At 38.2% G+C, this 20,078-nt stretch overlaps 1 protein-coding gene across 2 annotated transcripts; it reads right to left on the reverse strand.

The window, feature by feature from the left end:
- Positions 1-11,822: 11,822 nt before the first annotated feature.
- LOC148739998 (uncharacterized) lies at positions 11,823-19,835 on the reverse strand. Of its 2 annotated transcripts, XM_088748063.1 has the most exons (4): positions 16,293-19,835; positions 15,904-16,018; positions 13,443-13,537; positions 11,823-13,297 (listed from the first exon to the last, which is right to left on the reverse strand). In XM_088748063.1, the coding sequence occupies exons 1-4, from the start codon at positions 16,620-16,622 to the stop codon at positions 12,638-12,640; spliced, it is 1,200 nt and encodes a 399-aa protein (XP_088604189.1). In that variant the 5' UTR covers positions 16,623-19,835; the 3' UTR covers positions 11,823-12,637. The 2 variants fall into 2 exon arrangements, with proteins under 2 accessions (XP_088604189.1, XP_088604190.1); XM_088748064.1 differs by lacking the exon at positions 13,443-13,537 and having other exon boundaries at positions 16,293-16,431.
- Between the last annotated feature and the right edge of the window lie 243 nt (positions 19,836-20,078).

A 20,078-nucleotide genomic window follows, 5' to 3' on the forward strand; every position in this document is an offset into this window, starting at 1 on the left:
ACTAAACTTTGTTGTGAGCTGCATATACGTATTTGAGTGTCTCCCACAGAGAAATCTCTAATAGTTAATGTTCCTTCCTTAATATTGCTTCTCTCTGACAAAGCAGTCAAGGATCGCGACCATGCGAATTTAGCTGGTGAGTAACTAAAGACTTCACAAGCAACTGTAGACACTGATCCTTCTTTGAAGACCAAAAACGGACGAGGTACTTCGGTAAACGTTGGCGCAACTTGAATAAGATCAGAAAGTAGTTTGTAGCACTAATTTTTTAACCAACTAAAAATCTTAGTGGTTTTGCTAAAACGTACCTTAACGAACACTTAACTCAAATTAAGTGACGACTGAACCCTTCTCCTTGCTCTCTGCTTTTGTAATGCCTGCATCTTAGCGAAATTGTTGCAACTGAAGTATGGTTACCGTAACATTTGATCCTCCAGTTAGATAGAAAGATAAGAAAAGAAAAGAAAGAAAACATAAGGATTATCACTATCTTAATCAGGCTGAGGTAAATAATCCAAATTGTAAGTATTTTCAAGCCCTTTCCTTCATATCATGAGTCGATTGTCGAATGAATTTAAAGCATGGCCTCACCTTCAACAAAAAGCTTTCCAGTCTTGCTGTCCTTCCCCAGAACATTAACTGCCGAACACATGTACTCCCCAGAGTCATTGAAATTCGACTTTGTAACCTCAAGGCGGCCATTTTGGTTCGTTTTGACTCGTTCGTCAGCAAGTAAGCCTCTGACTTTGCTCCAGGTCACGACAGGTGTTGGGTGTCCCCTGGCCGAGCACTAGAATCTAGCAGTCTGGTTTTCAGTTACTGGTTTAGTCTCAGGTGATATGGTCACCTCTGGCAAGGAGGCGCTTTTCCCTGGTTCTCCTTTCTGTCCTGTCATTCCACGGGGGCCAGACGCGCTTGTAAGTTGAAAATTCGAAAAGACAAAACAAAACAACAAAGCTGATAAATCAAAACTCAACTGTTTTTTTTTTTTTTTTTTTTTTTCTCTTAATAATGAACGCGAAACAAAAATAATCTTAACTGATAGAAAAATCGGGTCTATTACCATTTTCACCTTTTTCTCCTTCCAGTCCTTTGACTCCCCTGATGCCTTGCTTGCCGTGTCTTCCAGGTAAGCCCATTATACCTTGCTCACCTCTCTATCTCCTCTGTCCTTGCGCTCCTCGCCTTCCTCGGGGACCTCGGCTCCCTTACTTACCAGGAGGACCTGGGACGCAAACTTTCCCTGACGGCAGACAAAAAGATGCTGGTTGCATTCGACTGATTTGTTTATAGATCTCACTTCGCACGTCTTCTATTGTCAGAAATCTGTTGCTTTCTGGTGACAAACTGCGGCGAAATTTACTGTTTGTTTTATCGGAAACTACCGGTATACAAAAAGACGAAATTTAAATACGTTAATACTGAGGATGAATAACACTACATTTCATTAAAAAAAAAGAAATAAAAACAAAGAATACTGTTAACTTCCACTATCCCCTTTCAATTAAGAGAGAAATTATTGTTTAGACTGGGAGCAAGGGATCGTTTTGCAATTATTTTGACGTGGTTAATCCAAGAATTAAGGAAAACAAGTAAAATAAGAGCTCGGTTCTTAGTGGTTGCCATAAATTTTATTCTTAAACTCTGAAATTTAGGATGAAAAAATGTAAGCCGGAGTTTTTTATGGATGCAAAAACTTGTGGATGGCAGTTGTTTATCATTTTACATTGCAAGCAGAGAATAATAATAATAATTAAAAAGATAAATTTCTAAGTAGTTCATTATTAGGGAGTTTAAGCAAATCACTCCGGCTGGCGCTGCTACGGCTACCGGAAATAAAATTGTCCAGAAACGAGTCATTGGGCATGTCAATGGTTCCCATCCAGCCGTAGCGGGAAATCCTTCTACGCGAGTGGGAAGGTTTTGGGCGTAGTCTGTGGTACGTGAACTTATCTCGCTTCTTTCTTCGCTTTATACATTCTCCTGAGCAATTTTAACCATTGAAATACACTTAACGTCTTTAAAAATAGCATATCGGGAATATGTGTCAAGCTTGCTGTACCGAGTAAATCTGCCTTTATTTTTGCCTCCGGGTTTGTCGAAGGATCGAAGCAGTGTGCACATGGAGAACGCAGCGAACGCAAGGAGAAATGCGTAGGTAGAAAGTCTAACTTTTCCTTTCTAAAACTCAAAGACTACTTGAAATTCAAATGGCTGAAGCCGAGGAATGACGAGGGTTATGAGGGACCGTGTAGAAACTTTGCTTTGTTGTTTATAAGCTCCAAACTGGCAATTTTACAACACGTAAGCTTAAATATTTTAATTCACTCATTCACTGTGCACAGGATCGCTTACAATTTTTTTTCCAAACGTTAGAATCCCTCGTCCCTTTGAACGAAGTCACTTTGAGTTTTTATACGTGCAAAAACTACCGCGAAGACGCTTAATTTATTAGTTTTAAACTTCTCAGCCGTACTAGGTTTGTAGTTCGCGTTGCTTAAAATTGAATTTTGGCGGGCTACAGCGACGTACTCTCCCCAAGCCTCGTCAACCCCGATAGCCGTAGCAGCGCCAGCCGTAGTGATTTGCTTAAACTCCCTATTTATTGCCTTAGTACGGCAACTCGAGCACAAAATGTTCATTTACCAGTTCCCATGAGTTGAGATTTGTTTGTTTGTTTGTTTGTTAGTTTTTTTTAACAAACAAAATTTATTAATTTTTAGCAATTGAAATACAATCAAACAATCCCTACCCGCAAAATAGCGAAGCTAATCGAGGCGGGAGGGAAACAAATATTAAAATAAATTCTTCAATAACAAGTTTTACTGAACAGAGGAGACGACTTGGGGAGCATGCGCAGACACGAACAAAGAAAAACAGTGCGATAGCTTATGGATAAGCCAATTTGGTGTTGCAACATACAATTGGAATAAAATCACACGCGAAAAAAAAAAAAAACGACAACAACAACAGCATAAGGACCTTAGAGTATTACAATTTTCTAATTTTATCAATGAAAGTATGGACGTCAACAAATGTATCCTCTCGCATTAAAATGTTCATCATCTGTCTATAATAATAATAATAATAATTTTTATAGCGCAAATTCCATACAATGTTCAAATGTGCTTCACAATAAAATAACACAGTAATAATTAATACAACTATTAAAATAAGATAAATAGAGGATATTACACGGCAGCGCGGGTGTACGAATTGTATCTTCGAGTGCTGAAAGTATGTCTCACTCGTTCACCGCGCTCACTCGTGAGAGATACTTTCATCACGAGAAGATAAAGTTCGTATTCCCAAGCAGCCATGTAATGTTCTCTTTATTATATAGATACTGATGAAATTTCCACATAAAAGACAACTTTTTTTATTCATTTTCGAAACAGCAATTGGGTAATTATGTTGGTAACCATGGCCACACCAATATCCTAACACGTGAGAGATAAAAATAGTATCTTCACTACGCGCGGTGAAGATATGATTTTTTAGTAAAAGGAGAAATCCTGGTATTTGATCAGTATCTATATAATAAAATAAAATAAATACTAGAACTACATACAAATACTAATGTTATACTAATACTGCTATAATATTGTGTTGAAGCTAAGATAAAATGCTAAACGAAAAAGGTGCGTTTTTAACTTTGACTTAAAAATATCCAATGACTTGGGGTTTTAACTTCGAATGATAATGCATTCGAGAGTTTAGGTGCTGCGCAAGTAAACGACCTGTCACCAAGTGTCACTTGAGCTTTGAATCCGGGTTGCTTAAGCAAGAGGGTGTCACAAGAGCTTCTCAGGTTAGAGCATGACTGAGACTTTAGAGAAATCAATGAATCCAAGTAAGTGGGAGCTGTGCCATGCAAGATCTTCAGTTGAAAGTTAACAGAAGACTCTTGAATACAATCCTAGACCGAATCGGCAACCAATGCAACTCGATTAGAAGAGGTGTTATGTGACAATAGCTACACTCAGCAAAGTGTAGTTATTGTCAATGCAATACTCTTTTAGTTTATAGTTAGGTATAGAACGAAGACAGGTAGGAATACTATTCTAGATACTTACACCCAGTCTCAAAAAAGGAATGCTTCATATGTTCTGTTCTCGAATGCTTAAGATAAAGATTGCCAGCCGCTGAGGACTTTGTATAATAGTAATGTTTTTCTGACGAATAACTAAATAACTTTGAAATGTTAGCCGAAATGAAATGTTAGATTGTTGACGAGATCATACAGAAACGAACGGATTGTTTTGAAATTGATAAGATGAAGAGGAAGAATTTTTGACATGTTAAACAAATATAGCATGAAATCTAAAGAAAAAGAGGATTCAGGATTTAAGGGAGAGCACGGAGTGAGGATTGGTATTTTGCAAATGAATAGATATGATAATTTCTGCTTCATTTAAAGGGGGATTTATTCTTCTGTCACGCGTCACGAGGGTAAGAGTCCAGAGGGCTGACCCGACTCCACAATGAAACCGGTTTTCAAAATGTGTGTGGTCTTGAAGGTGATAAATGTCGGTAATTGGGATAAATTTTGGTTTTTTGATCACGTCAATGTGACGAGCAACTTCTGGTCTGCGCTAATCTCGCAAACTGTTCTCCCTTTTTCCCTTTTATATGAAATTATTGCTGTTCATGATTGGAATATTGGGTTCTCGTGCAACTGATAGAAATAAAAAAAAACAAAGACCAAAATGTATGTTCAAGGTTCTCAGTATTGTAACTCAAAGCGACGCACTGCGTTTCAAAAATATCTTGCTACCTCACCATCCCTCCAATAGATTGGTATTGTATTCGTTTGAAAGATCATCACGTCCGTCCATACCTAGATGCTTGCGGCGACTAGTACTGCTAGCAAAATTATTAAAAAAAAAAAGAAAACAAAAAAACTAAATTGAAGCTCCCCCTTAGGGGCTTTTCAGCCACAATGTAAACTAACTGAGTGCTTCTGTTTAGCAAAATTATTAGTTCAAGGATTGTTAGTGATACATTCGAGTTTGGTTTTTTATTAGTTCACAAAACGTTCAGAAACCTGGAAATCTTCAGCTGTTTGGTATTTTTCTCGATGAAGGAAAATCGTGATTTGATGTTGCCCCCCCCTCAAGAGGGGGGGACTTGGGTATCCTGGGTTTGTGCCACTTGCCTCACATAAACCCCTACCCTATTATATTCTGTTCTTTGACCAGTTACAAACTCTATCTTAGTCACTTTAGGAAAATCTAACAACTTGAAACTACGAATCTTACAATCATATGCAGACCAGGGGCGGGCACCCTGAACAAAAGGAATGAACTGGCGAGTGCGTGCCGGCACTCAACCAAATACTTGATAAGACATGCTTGAACCATCGACTTATAAAAGGAACGTTCAACTTAGTCAACCGGTGTTTTATGCACCTGACGAGAGAGGACCACCAGACCCTTGCGAGACAGTTCTGTAGTGCAAAGTTTTAATTTTTATTTTCGTACACAATTGATTATAAAGCTCCATGATTGTAGAGCACTCTCGAACTCGAGGGTAAAGTTTTTACATTTATACATATATATATATATATATATATATATACATACATGGATAATTTTACTTCAAGATTTAGGTTACTTGAACTTTTACTGCAACTGTGAGTTTCATACCTCTTGCGAAGCAATTCTCAGGCAACTGCCAGAAATAACGGTTACAATCCACCAAAATTTAAAAAGACAGAACAATGTGTACATTCGTGCGCAATATACTGAGAAATATAATGAATATACATATAAATAAATATAATATAATATACGCAATATAATAAGAAATTGGCTAAGGAAGATGCATTCATCACGTTGAAAGATCATAAGCCCAATTTTCAAGACAATCCGTCATGCCGCTTAATGAACCCTTCTAAGCCTGAAATTGGGAAAATCAGTGAGCATATCCTCGATGAAATTAGCAACGCTATCATCACCAGCAGTAAAGTAAACCAGTGGAAAAACACCTCAAGTGTCTTAAAATGGTTTAATAGTTTAGAAAACAAGAGCTCTCTTTCTTTCATCTGTTTCAACGTTTGTGAATTCTATCCCTCCATAACTGAGAAGCTGCTTTCCAAAGCACTAGATTTTGCCTCTAAATACTGCTCAATCAACAGCCATGAGCGTGAAATTATCTTGCATGCAAAACGATCTCTGCTAATTAACGATGATTGCCCATGGGAGAAAAAATCTGCTAGCAACCTCTTTGCATGGGGTCCTTCGATGGAGCGGAAACGTGTGAGCTGGTTGGATGCTTTCTCTTATCAATTCTTACTGAGAAGTATGGTCAAAATATTGGTTCATGCCGAGATGATGGTTTGGTTGCCCTCAATGGAACACCGCAGGAAATAGAGAATATCAAGAAAGGTTATTGCAAAATCGTCCGCGACAATAACTTAAAAATCACAGTCGAGGCTAGCATCACCAAAACCAATTTTCTAGACGTCACCTTGACCTCTCAAGTGGGAAGTATTACCCTTTTACTAAGGAAGCCAACATCCCCCTGTACGTGCATAAAAAATCCAACCACCCACCATTCATTCCGCACAACATCCCGGAATCAATCAATGGAGGCTCTTCGAGATATCCTCCGACAGGAAATGCTTCTATAGCGCTAAACCTATTTATCGAGAAGCTCTCAAAAAAAGTGGGTATGGCTACACCCTGTCATTCAAAGCAAATCAAACCAGGCACCACGTCCACGAAGCAACAGACAGCGGAACATTACATGGTTTAACCCACCACATAGCAAGAACGTGGAAACTAACGTCGGAAAATGCTTCCTCGCACCTATTGATAAGCATTTCACCCAAACTAATCCTCTTCAAAAAATTTGCAACCGAAACACCCTTAAATTGAGCTACAGCTGCATGGGCAGTATTAAAACTGTCATATCTAACCATAACAAATCTGAAATCCTGAAACTCGCATGCACTAATGACCGAGCTAGGAAAAGCTGCAACTGTCGGAAACCTGACATATGCCCCATGGATGGAAGCTGCAACATGGAAAGCATAATTTACCAGGCAGAGGTCACCACAGAAACCGCAAAGGAAACGTACATTGGTCTCTGTGACACCGCTTTTAAAATGCGTTACAGGAACCACTTGTGTTCATTCCGAAACGAACGTTACAAGGATACTACTGAACCTGAACTTGGTAAATATATATGGAGTCTTGAAGATAAGGACACTAAGTTTAATATTAAGGGGCGCAAGGTGAAAAAGCTAGTTCGTATACCAATGTAACTAAGGGATGCAATTTGTGTTTGTGGGAAAAGTATTTTATCATTTGTAAACCGCAAATGGCAAGTTTAAACAAAAGAAATGAGCTGACATCATGTTGCAGACATGTCAGGAAGTTCCTGTTAAAGAACGTAACGTTACGATAGCGCGTGCAGTATATTGTGCGCGCATGTACACATTGTTCTGTCTTTTTAAATTGCGGTGGATTGTAACCGTTATTTCTGGCAGTTGCCTGACGATTGCTTCGCAAGAGGCATGAAACTCAGAGTTGCAGTAAAAGTTCAAGTAACCTAAATCTTGAAGTATAATTATACATAAAACAGAATAAAAAGGTAAACCAAATGATGAGTTCCCAGTAGAAGGATCCGCGGAGGATACAGTGCCTCAATGAAAATGTTAAGTGTAAAACGATGAAACATGAAGCAAACTTTTAACTGTTCCAGCTTTAATGTGGCGACGTTTCGGCCTTCGGCCTTCTTCAGGTCGAACGTATTTACATAGAAATTAGAAACTAAAAATCTTAGTAGGTTTACAGAATGACCTGAATTTATACTAAACATAAGAATTAAAAATAGTATTGCGTAATGCATTCCAAACCTAAATAATAGGATATAATAATGAGTAAAAGGCAAGAATGTGCAATAGGCGAAATAACCACGAATGGTTGCGAAGAACTCAATTACATTATGTAAATGATGCCCTAATTAAGTATTATAGCGGACGCGATGTTTGGATCTGAATTCGAGTCTTTTGTTAAGTCCGTGGGGACTGAGTGTACATAGTTGTGCGGTCCAGTAGGCCCCTCTCGTAAGTAATAATCTATCAATATAAGCTGCATCCCCTTGGCTGATAATTTTCTCAATAACAATAAAATTAATTTCAGAAATTTCGTGTTTGGTACAATTGAAGTGGACTGCAAGCTCGCACGTTTTTTTGTTTGTTCGCATAGATGACTTGTGATTGCGAAAACGCACTTTGAATTCAGTGGAAGTAGAACCTACGTATTGTAAACTGCATTTCTTGCACGAGGCCAAGTAAACAACATTTCTGCAAGAGCAAGACATGTTTTGGCAAATCTTATAGGTTCGGCCTGAAGAAAAACTCCTAAATTTGTAATCTTGAATTAAAAAAATTCTTACAAAGGCCGCATCTAGAGGAGCATTTAAAACAACTTCCCGTTTCCTTCTCTGCCTGACTAACTATCCCACTCATACAAAATCTAGAAGGCGCCAAAATGTCTTTGAGGTTTTTGGTACGGCGATATGCTGGAAAAATCGATTTTGATGGAAAAATTTCCAATAACTCAGGTGACGATCTTAAGAGATAAGCATGCTTTTGGATAACCCTCTGAATATCAGGGAGGATAGGATTGTAGTCGAGGACTAACGGAAATACTTTTTTGTTGGACTTGACATTTTTCTTGAGGAGTACTGATCTTTCAATTCTCAGCGCTCTGTCAAATTGATTGTCTACCAAATCTGCATTATAACCCTGGGATTTAAGATACCCTTTATATCCAACACATCTCTTGTAAAGGGACTCGTCCGTAGAACAGTTACGTCTAATGCGTAAAGCAACTCCGTAGGGAATTACCCTTTTACAGTGTGCCGGGTACGAACTGGAAAAGGGTAAATAAAGATGGCTATCTGTAGGCTTAGCATAACTATCAGTAATTATGAACCCGTCTTGAAGGTGCAGTGTGAGATCCAGGACATTGAGGGTGTGCTCAGAGTACACCAGCTCAAATTTGATAGTGGGATAGAGGGAATTGATGTACTCTGTAAACTCTAATAACTTAGGCAAACCATGTGTCCAAACATCGAAAACATCACCCCTATATCTCCACTATAACAATGGTTTCACACCACCTCCAAATTTAGCTTTCTCATCAATTAATCCCATAGCCAAGTCGGCATAACCGCATGCGTTTTTGGGGCCCATAGCCGCACCATGTTTTTGCACAAACTGTTTCCCCGAAAATGGACAATTCTTAGCTTGGAGACAAATTTCGATTGCCTTAACAATGCATTCGGTGGATGGAAATTGGATCGATCTAGAATCAAGAGCTTTTCTAACAGCTGAAATGCCTAAGTTATTATCAATATTGGGAAACATAGCCACCAAATCCCAGGAGACCAACAGACACCCAGGTGGTAAAGGACCTTTCTCAGAATTAAATGTTTGGATCTTGTTGATAAGATCAGTGGTATCTTTAACAAACGAGGGTAGATTTTGGGCGAGAGGCTTAAGATAAAATTCATTAAAAGCGGAAACTATTTCGATTGCCGTTCCACAGCAAGATGTAATTAGGCGGAGAGGGTTACCCTCTTTGTGAGTCTTCACATTGCCAAAAGCCACTCCCAGTTTTGGTTCCAAATTGGCAACCCAAGTGGCAATCTCCTGACTAATCTGTCCTTCACTAAACCATTTCTGTCCCCAAATTTTGACTTTATCAAAATGCTCAATGGTGGGGTCCTGGTTAAGCTTAGTATAATGGAGATCATTGTTAAGCTGCCTTAACATCTTATCTTGGTACTCATTTTGGGAAATAATAACAAATCTAGATCCCTTATCTTGAATTATAAATACATGGTCACTAGCTTTAAGTTTACCTAGGGCTGATCTCTCCTCCCTCGTCACGTTGTCTTTGGCTTTTCTCAAGTTCTTAGGTTCGAGAATGTCCTTCTTAACGTTGTTTGAGAAAAGTTCAACCTCGGGGAAACTCGACTTTGGAGGCATCCAATCACTTGTGGATGGGATTGTTGGGAAACGGTCATTAGCTGGGTGATTGTTTTCGTCTGGATTTCTGCCGTAATGGAATACAGCAAGTCGAGTTCGTCTGTCAAATTTATCGAGTTCATCGATGGGTTTCTGCCAGTTGATATCCTTCGACGTCGGGCAAAATGCTAGACCTTTCATCAAAAGGGAACATTCCGCATCCGAGAGATCACAAGATGTCAAATTGATAGGGTGTAGATCTGGAATTTTCTCAACCCCTTCTTGCGGTAAACTGGCTTGATGATTAGAGTATGATGCAGTTCCAAGTGGGCCATTTCTGGTAAAACGCCGTCTTTTAGTTTCCAATCCTTCGTGTTGAGGGATGTGGCACGTTTCTTGTTGCACTGGATTGTAAGGTGTGGCCACTCTAAATTTGCGACGGGCAATACGCAACAAGTCAAATTCTAATCGCTTCATTTGTCTTCGAGTTCCTCTCCAAACTTTTTTTAGCTGTACATTCATCGTAGTTCTCGAGAAGTTTTTCGCGTTCGGAGTTCAATTGCCTTTGTAATGATTTTGTCCTAGACAATGCTGCCTCAGAGACTTCCCTCAAGATACCAAGTGAGGCCGCCATTAGATGTTGTTTGCACGCTGATTTGCGTCTTAGTTAATTAACTTAAATGCGCGCAAGTTACTTGGAAGGCCGCTATAAATAAGTTTAAAGGTATCACATAAGGAATATCAGCTTTTTTAATTCAAACTGTAAAAAAAAAGCTGTAAAAAAAGCGTGAAAATCATGCGCGCTATCCTTGTAAAAACAAGCAGTTTTAAAGCTTAATAAACATTAATTTGGGATATTTTATTTCATATTTAATTTTTCTTATTGAACAGAATGGGAGCTTATTTCTTTCACGCCGAGATATTTTACAACATACGTTTGTTAGGAGACGCATTTTAATAAACACGTTTCGATCTTATCGGAATGTGACCTACACATATTAAAGAGTTTTTTTTTGAAGAACTTTTTTTCAGCATCTTGTTTTTATTTAATCGGGACTTAGGTATTTCTTGTTCTGTAGGTGTTTGTTTGTTGGTGTTTGGTTACAACTTGTTTATAATTCACACCTGCGAAGGCTGTTATACGATCACGTTAAAGTAACCATTTGACACTATTTTCCTGTGGGCGCTGCTACTGGAAGAAAGTAAGGAGTAGATACAGTTTGTAGCAGGTCAGGTCGAGCAGGTTATGTGTGGCACGCGTGAATATGAAGCTGTTTGTGTCAGTTATATAGAGGTCAGGCAAAGGAGAGGGAGGGGTACGAACACTGGAAACGCAAAACAGCTTACCAACTTTCGAAGTCCAATGCTACGCGGATAGTGATTGACTGTCGGCGATATTATTCGCGAAATAGCGCCCACGGCAACTTTGATAGAAATAGACTTACGCCACTGAATCTCTCTCTTTCATAGGAATCCCCATCACTATCGATGAACAATGTTTTCGCTCCGATGCAAACTGCAAAGAAATTTTCCTTTTTCGGGAGCGGCAAAAGGGACTTGTCGCTTTTGGAGATAATAAATGATTGAAAGCAACACTTGAGTTACAAAAAAAAATCATTCTATATATCTAGTTTATGATCCTGGGATGGCTGAAGTTAATTTTCAAGAATGAAAAGGGAGTTTTACCCCACCCACAACTTGGTTTCCTGTGGAAACGGAGGGGGATCAGTCGTCTTTAACAGAGTTTGAGGAAGGCGCCATAGAAAATTGACTACCAATGAGCCGGATCATTAGAATACTACAGAGCCTTAGAGGGATCGGCTAAGTTTCATTGTGACACAAAAAAATCCTCCCAATACTTCCTTTCCCTTAACTCACCTTCTCCTCCCCCTTTTTCAGCGTTAAAAACGACCGGTACCTTAGCTCTAGTTCCAGGATTTCTTCTTGTTTGCGGGACCATAAGATGTCCAATCAATCAGGGGCTTCTATTTTGCTATCATCTCTGTTGACAAGTTGGTAGAAAACACGAGCATAATCTAGATACTTTAGACTTTATTTGACTTTTTTAAACTGTTTTATAGTTATGCACCAATCATTTCAATTAATAATTTCTTGATTACTCTCATGAGTTGAATTGACTTCTTTGTCTTACGCAGCCCTTTTTTGCATTGGTTTTTATTTCCTCATTTATCAAAACATTAATTTAGTCATTTAATCGTTTTCTTTACGCTTATCCAATATAATATGTAGTGCTCGATATAGCTTCAGCAATCTCTTGACGAAATAATTCATTAAAACTTGTTACTTACCTTGCACATCTTATTTCTGACATCACTAATGTATGCAATCATTAATGGATGCTTCGCATTTGTGTTGTGAGTCTGAATTAAAAACATTTTATCAAATGTGATTTTATCAAAAAGTTTTTATGGTATTTAAATTGTTGTCGGTGAAGATTTTAAGATATTCAAAGACTGTAGCGTTGCGGCTGGGGTGATGATCAAGCTATTTTATCTTTTCTAAGAGAGGAAAAAGATACGCTATTACTGACCATTTTAAAATGTTCATCTAACTTGCACCACAATGTGACATTAAATGAATAATATCATCTTCTACAAATTAAGTTTTTTTTTTTTAAAGAACTGACTATTTCTAACGGATCCATAAGTTCAACGAGTAGGACTGGGATGGAGCGCTGCAGGTCCTAGCATCATAACCAAAGTCGTATTCAGTGTCAACGCCACCGTCTTCAACAAAGGAGGCAGCACCAGTTTCTGTGATTCCAATCCCATGATCTGCACGTGCACAGTTACTTCCTCCTCCACCAATCATCATCACTGATCCATCACCAGTACCCCAGTCACACCAGAAGCCGATCTTGTTGGCGCTTTGAATGTTTCCACTGCACTCAGCCTGTTGAAACCCGTCTGTTGACTTGTACTGTCCGCCATATTGAATCGTACAATTTCCCAGACACTGACCACTGGCCCAGACTTTACCATTTCTAAAGTCGTCATAACTTGTGATTTTAGATCGGAATGTTTGACCACCCAAACAGTTACCTGTGGTCTGCAACAGAGGAGTGTGGCTGGGGTCATCACTGCGCGTGATCTTTATTTCTCTACCGCTGACCAACCAAAATGCTGGTGAGATCATATCGTTGTTCATGGATGGGTTATTTGTTGTTCCAGTAGCAGTTGGCTGGTCATACCACCATCTCCCATCGTCGCGCATCCAATTCTTGCCATCGCTGTTTGAGAATCGAGCGATAAGAGTCCAGTCTTGGTTGTTGTCAGCCATGTGGCAGTAAACCTATTAAAGAAAGAACATTGAAGTTTAATTTGTTCGTATCGCCAAGCATAGGTGGGATTAAAAGGCTTGGTTATTTTAACCTTCACCTGCAATACTGGTACAAATTCAATTCGTGCTTTACCCTTTATTTACTTTCACTGCTTACCTGTAATTCCACATTCCCAATTTTTAGCCAGTATTCACCATCCAGTAACTGCTCCCTATTCATTATTTGAGCCACTTCACCACATGAGTTGGCGACTGTAGAATAAATCCAACAACAACATTAAAGTTCGCCTCAGTGGAGTATAGTATCATTTAATTCCAGTATCACGGCTTTGAAGCCACTTTTTTGTGCCTTCTAGTTACGAGAATTTTCAAACCTAACAATTTTCTTCTAGATGCATTTTCCAGTTTCTTTAAGAGCACCCCTAGTACTGAGATAACCACTTTTCTAATCTCTCTACTTCGATTTATTTCCGTTTTTTAAACATTTTCACTTCACAGCTGGATGAAAGCATTCGCATCTGAGGGTACAACCACGTAGATAAAAAAATTGCCCATCTTTTTCGTGTTTTTAATAACGATACATGGGCAGCTTAATCTTATTCAAAGACTTTCTGGATGGGCACAACGTTACAATCCGATAGATTGTAACGACTTGTGCGATGGTCTCACCTTCCTTATGTTTCTTGGCAAAATTTGAGCCGACAGAGTGCGGCCGTTTTCAAGTTAATCAGTTCATGCATCGGATAACGCGCAGAAGGCGTCTTGAATATCAGATGCCACGGGGTCAGTAAAGAGAAACAATTGGCGTTGTTTGTTGCTTTTGCAGCCAGCTGCGTCGGATAATACTTTGAAGCTTTTGAACCACTTTTGCCATTGGTGAGCAAGAGAATTTTGATCGTCATGGGATCAAACGGCAGAATTAAAGCGGTATTTAACAACCACGGGCTCAATAAATCCTCGTGGCCAGTGTAATAACGTGTAATAATAGTTTTCTTCCGATCGGTTTTTATCTTTAATGGCTGCCTATCCTTTTACACAACATCACAACACGACAGCACATGCTCGCTCTACGAATTTTACTCTCTGAGTTCGACGAGTATGCTTTGCATACCATAGCACTTTGTCAACTATTGACTATTACTGTTAACTACTCGGTTCTGAAAAAAAATTATTCACGCACACACTAATCCAAGTAATAAAATGTAGAGCCAAAATTTACGAGTTTTATACCTGCTAGCATTCTGCATATATTACGGTCACACTGCAATGTACACTAATTAGCAACGATTGTAGAATTTTAGCATTCTCCCCATTTTTTTGCAGTTCATTAGCGTTCCTTCGAGAATACGTTTAGTCGGTTCTGTCCTGGTGTACCGGTTCACAAGGGAATTACCATTGTTCTTTCTTTGTTTAGGAGTTATCGGTTAGCTATTGTGTATTGTTTGTGTATTGGCTCTTGTGAACCGGTACACGAGGACAGAACCACATCTTGTCTTAAGAGAACATCTGGTTTAGAGTTGCCTTTTCGCGGCCTACAGCGCCGATACAATCTAACATCCTAGTTATTATGTTCATCGCGTTCGCTTTAGCCGCCTTTCAGTTTTATATTTCTGCATTTTGTAAGCTTCTATTTTTGTTGGTTCTTCATAAGTTCAAACCTCTCCTTCCGGTCGAGCGTTTGTAATCATTGCTGTAAGCGGCAACGAAAAGACTCGCCTTTTGGTAGCAACAACGATTCTATTTTGATAAAACGTAAATGGCGGCGTAAATTGCTGATTATGCAACAATTACAATGTCCTCTCATCTACGTTTATAACCCCTCTCCTGTGGGATGAAAATTAAAAACAAAAAATATAATACACCTCCCCTTACCGAAATTTGCGCGTGTGAGAAAACAAAACATAACAAAAGAAATAAGCCGATCCATTGAAGTGACTTACTAAGTTTAATTCTTGAAATTTTGTTTTGAAAAAACAAAGATCCCTGTAGCGACCATGGGAGGCAGTAACGTATTTGAGGAATGAATATTAACGTTCTCTCATGCTAGATCATGATCACAGACAGCTTGAATCTTGCGTTTTCATTGGTCAGATTGTGTAAGTTTGCACAGTTTTCAAGACGAATCAAGTAAAAAATATTCTCGCAAATACGTTTTTTCAATAGTCAGAGGAACGGTATGCACAGGGGCGATAATGTATCACCATCAAAAACACTGGTGAAGCGGCGGAATCATCAAGCGCGCTGGCTATAATTTTTCACGGATGTGTATATTCCTCATTAAAAGCTATTTTTCTCGTATTTTATACTTAGTGGCGACAGCATATTCATGAACTTTTGGATCATGACCTAAGGGGAACAAAATATTCTGTATTTAGAACCGATTCCGGTTTCAATTCCCGTTATGAAGTTTTTTCAAAAGCTGTTGTTATTTCATTTTTTGTCCAGAGAGTGAAAGAGTTCTGTCTTATTCTAAGATGCGCCAGCCAACTGGATTTTGCCTGAGGAGCGGCTATTTACATGTTCGGCTCCATTGAGCACTTATATTACTTCGGCGTGTTCTACAAGTTTTACAAAAAAAAAAAAAAAATAAATAAAATAATAAATAAATGCAATCGTACCAATAATTTGACAGTCATCTCCAGTCCACGGATGTATGCAGGAACATGAAAATGTTTGGTTCTTCTCATGAAACAAACAAGAACCACCATTACGACAGTCTGTCATGAGACATCCCTAAAAAGGCAAACATGTATTGTCGTTTAACAGGCATATTTAATTAACAAAATAGAGTAGAACTCTTCTTGTTCAGCTGCAGTTGTTTCCATGTATGTAATCACTCGATAAATCATGGAAATTTCAAACCAGTAAACCTGAAATTGCGATGTTCCTTTACAATTGAAAATAACAACTCCTTTCTTCTTGTACGTGTTAAGGAAAGAAAAAAAAAGAAAACAAAGAAACGAAATAAAAAACAAAAACAAGGGAAAAAGCAATAACAAAACTATACCTTGAGCATCATAGAAAAAGTGAAGCCTTTTTGATCATAAAACTGGGCATTTCCGTCGAGGATCCCATGCTTGTTCAGTTCGCAAGTTCCATTATCGTCCTTTTCGGATGTTTCTTCGAAGTTTGTTGAAGTACACCAGGAGTTTTTGAGGCATGAAAGACTGCATGATATTTGAGTGGAAGATCGAAACTGTTTCACAGCATGACCATCAAGGCGCTTGCTCTCCTTAGTGGCGAATAACGCTGAACGAGAATGCGTCAAGTCTTCTTTAGCAAAAAGGATGGCGAGTCCTTGAAATAGTAAGAGGAAGAAACCTTCCATGACCGCCATTTCTAAAACATATCATTAACTGAGTGAGATGTTGATTCTTAATTATCGACGTTGAACAAATTTAAAGAGAGAAGCCACATGCGGTAATCTAATAAATGAATATTTGCTTTGTTTCTGTGTAAGATGGAATCGACGTATCCTGTGTAACCGAGATCTTAAAGAACAAGTTCAGGCGAGATGTAAAGTGAACTACAATTAACTGATTTTTATGCCATCGAGTCAGGAGAGTAAGAAAACCAGAAGCTCTATCATTTGCCCCCGAGTAAATCCTGCTATTTTGAACAATTTGACGAGAAACTTCTGGCCTATCCTGATCTCGCTCGCTAATCTAGCTTCCCGTTTCCCTTTCATATCAAATTTGCACCGTTCAAATGTGGAATAAAGGGTCTCGTACAACTGATAGACAGGAAAAAGAGACAACAAGGCCCAAATTTTGAAAAATATGTTAAGATATATATATCATCTCGGCTCGGAACCTTTTAGATTCTCAAGTCTTCAAATTACAGTTAACTTATTTCCATCGCAGACCGTGAATAAAAATTAAGTAAAGAAAAGTTATGGGATCAACTAAGAATTTTTAATTTTGGCTGCTGTAGCTTGCTTTCCTTGAATTTTTCCATAAACATTTAAATTTATCAGCTGGTTTTAGAGATAATGTTGATCCAGAAAAATACACAGTGATTTTGGATGCCTTAATTTGATATTTCAGAAGAGAAGAGAGTAGGTGAATCTCGGATGACTTCGAGAAAAACTACTCCAATTATTAACCCTTTACCAGCAAGCCACGTATACATGGTAGTAATTACTACTATCGCTGTTGTTATTTGTTTCTTGTTGAAATTAAGAGACAACATTATGTAAGTGTGTACATTTTAAAGCTGTTTGATGTTCAGATACAATAAATATATGAAGTTCATATATTTTGAACTGCGGTATTAGATACGTATGATGCACGATCCTTGCAGTAGACAGCGCTATTAATTCAATAGCGAAAATCAGACCTGAAAAAAATCAAGCCTGTGCGGGATTCAAACCACTGACCTCTGCGATACTAGAGCAGCGCTCTACCAATATTCTACTGATGCATGAGGATTGACAGCTTGGCAAGTGTCACTTTTATCGTTGCTCTCCTTAAAAAGGATCAACTATCTCTTAAGAGAATTCGTATTATCATTGGCAACGATTTTGAACATTTTACCTAAGAAGTACAGGCTATAAATATTTTCCCGCACTCCTGTACCCTCGAAAAAAAGATCTTCATTGCACTCAAAAGTGGGTGAAAGTTAATGCCTGAACCAGAAAAAATATTGAGTTTACGATGTAACCAATAAGATAATAACAATTGGATCACCTTCATCTGCAACAACCCAGCAATGAAACCATCCTACCAAAAAACACAAACGCAAAACTGAACGGAAGTAACGTGAAAAACAGGCTTCACTTTTTAAAATACATCTAAAAAATATGACTGATGTAACAGGCAGTGGCAGACTTTTCGAACATTAACGCTTTTAGTTAGCGCCCCAATTTAACAACCATAAGAAGACTACTGCACACACTTGTTTCTGCAACACAAAGCATTAATATTTTAAGTAAATCAGCATAACAAATCATTTACTGCACGCCTTAGGATAAATCAGTTATGAAAAATAAAGTCACGTTCGTAAAAAGACAGACTTTTCGTTCCCTAACACTTTTAGTTAGTTGAACGACTCAACAGCAAGATTGTGCGCCTTAATTTAGCAACCATAAGAGAACTACTGCACACATTTGTTTCTGCGACCCAAAGCATTAACATTTAAAATGAATCGGCGTTATAAATTATTTACTGCACGCCTTAGGATAAATCGGTTATCAAAAGTAAACTCACGTTCATGATAAAAAGTGATTCTTCAATATATGGATTTTTTTTTTCAACCAACATTTGGGTACGAAATCCAACATAAGATCTTCATCTCTAGAGATAGTTAACTGCTAAAAGCGGAAAACAATTGTTGTTTTCTACAATGTCTTTCCTTTATTTGGTTGAAATGAGGCAGGTGCTTTTGTATCTAAATGTAAAAATGAAACAAGCTGAAATTACTGGAAGGGAATAATATACAATATACAAAGCGCGCGTAGCCTTAGTGCGTTCTGAGTTTTTTTTTAACTTAATTAATAGAAATTGCCTCATTTTTTGTAACTCAAGATAATGAAGAATAATTCTATCTACGTCGTGACTGATTAACTTAAATGCGCGCAAATTACTTAAAAGGCCGATATGACTGAAAGAAGGAAAATCACCGTTTTCATTCAAACTCAGATATTGGGTGCGAAATCCATCGTAACATGTTAAGCTCTAGAGAGAGCCAACTTCTAAAAGCGGTAAACAACTGTTATTTTCTAACATTTTTTGGCCTTTATTTGGTTGGAATAAGGCAGGTGCTTCCGTAGCTAAATATAGAAGTGAAACAAGCTGTAAATACAAGAAGGGAATAATATACATAACGCACGTAGCCTTTGTGTGTTCTTAATTTTGTTTAACTTAATTAATAGAACTTGCCTCAGTTTTTGTAACTTGAAATAATGAAAAGCAATCTTATCTACGTCCTAGGTGATCAATTTAAATGCGCGCAAGTTACTTCGAAGGCCACTATAAATGAAAGAAGGAAAATCAGCGTTTTCATTCCAACCGAGATATAATGCGCGCTATCCCAGTAAAAATAAACATTTTCTTAAAGCTTAATAAACACTGATTTCGGATATTTAATCTAATTTTATGACTGAACAGAGTTGAAGCTTATTCTTTCATGCCGAGACATATTACAACATGTGTTTTTTTGACGACGCATTTTAACAAACACGCTTCTATCTTATCGGAACGTGACCTACACGTGTTGATCTGAAAAAACGAGTATGAAATTTTTATTTTAACACCTCGTTATTTTTTAGCCATCCTTTTTACTTGAAAGTAGCGCTTTTGAGCGAAGTTTTCAAAGTACCTAATCATTCTAAGCAACATATGGCAATCTGCGGTCTTTCCTTGCACTTAGGTGGCACGGAAAGCCGTATAATCTTGAACAAAAGCTCATCTTTCAAACCGGCAGTCTAAATCCCACAGGGATCAACGAACGCTTTTCCTTCCACTAATTTATTCCTGTTTTTCTCGTCGCCATGCTCCCACCAATAACGTAGCTCCATTTTCTGCCTTTAAAAGTACATTTAACCCACAATTCCTCTATTCACTCCGACGAAGGGCTAACGCTCGAAACGTCAGCTTTTGTAATCATTACGGTGGCCAATTTACCATTTCAACTTTGTTGATATATCCAATTTTTTTCAAAGTAGAGGCTATATCTCAAGAAGTAAAGCAAAAATCGAAAATCCGGAACATCCTTTTAGGTTTATTATACATCCAAATTTCACGAAAATTGACCGAATAACAGCCGCGATTAAACTATCAATAGATCAGAGCTC

The sequence above is a fragment of the Stylophora pistillata genome, chromosome 2 (assembly GCF_964205215.1).
Source record: "Stylophora pistillata chromosome 2, jaStyPist1.2, whole genome shotgun sequence".
NCBI lineage: Eukaryota > Metazoa > Cnidaria > Anthozoa > Scleractinia > Pocilloporidae > Stylophora > Stylophora pistillata.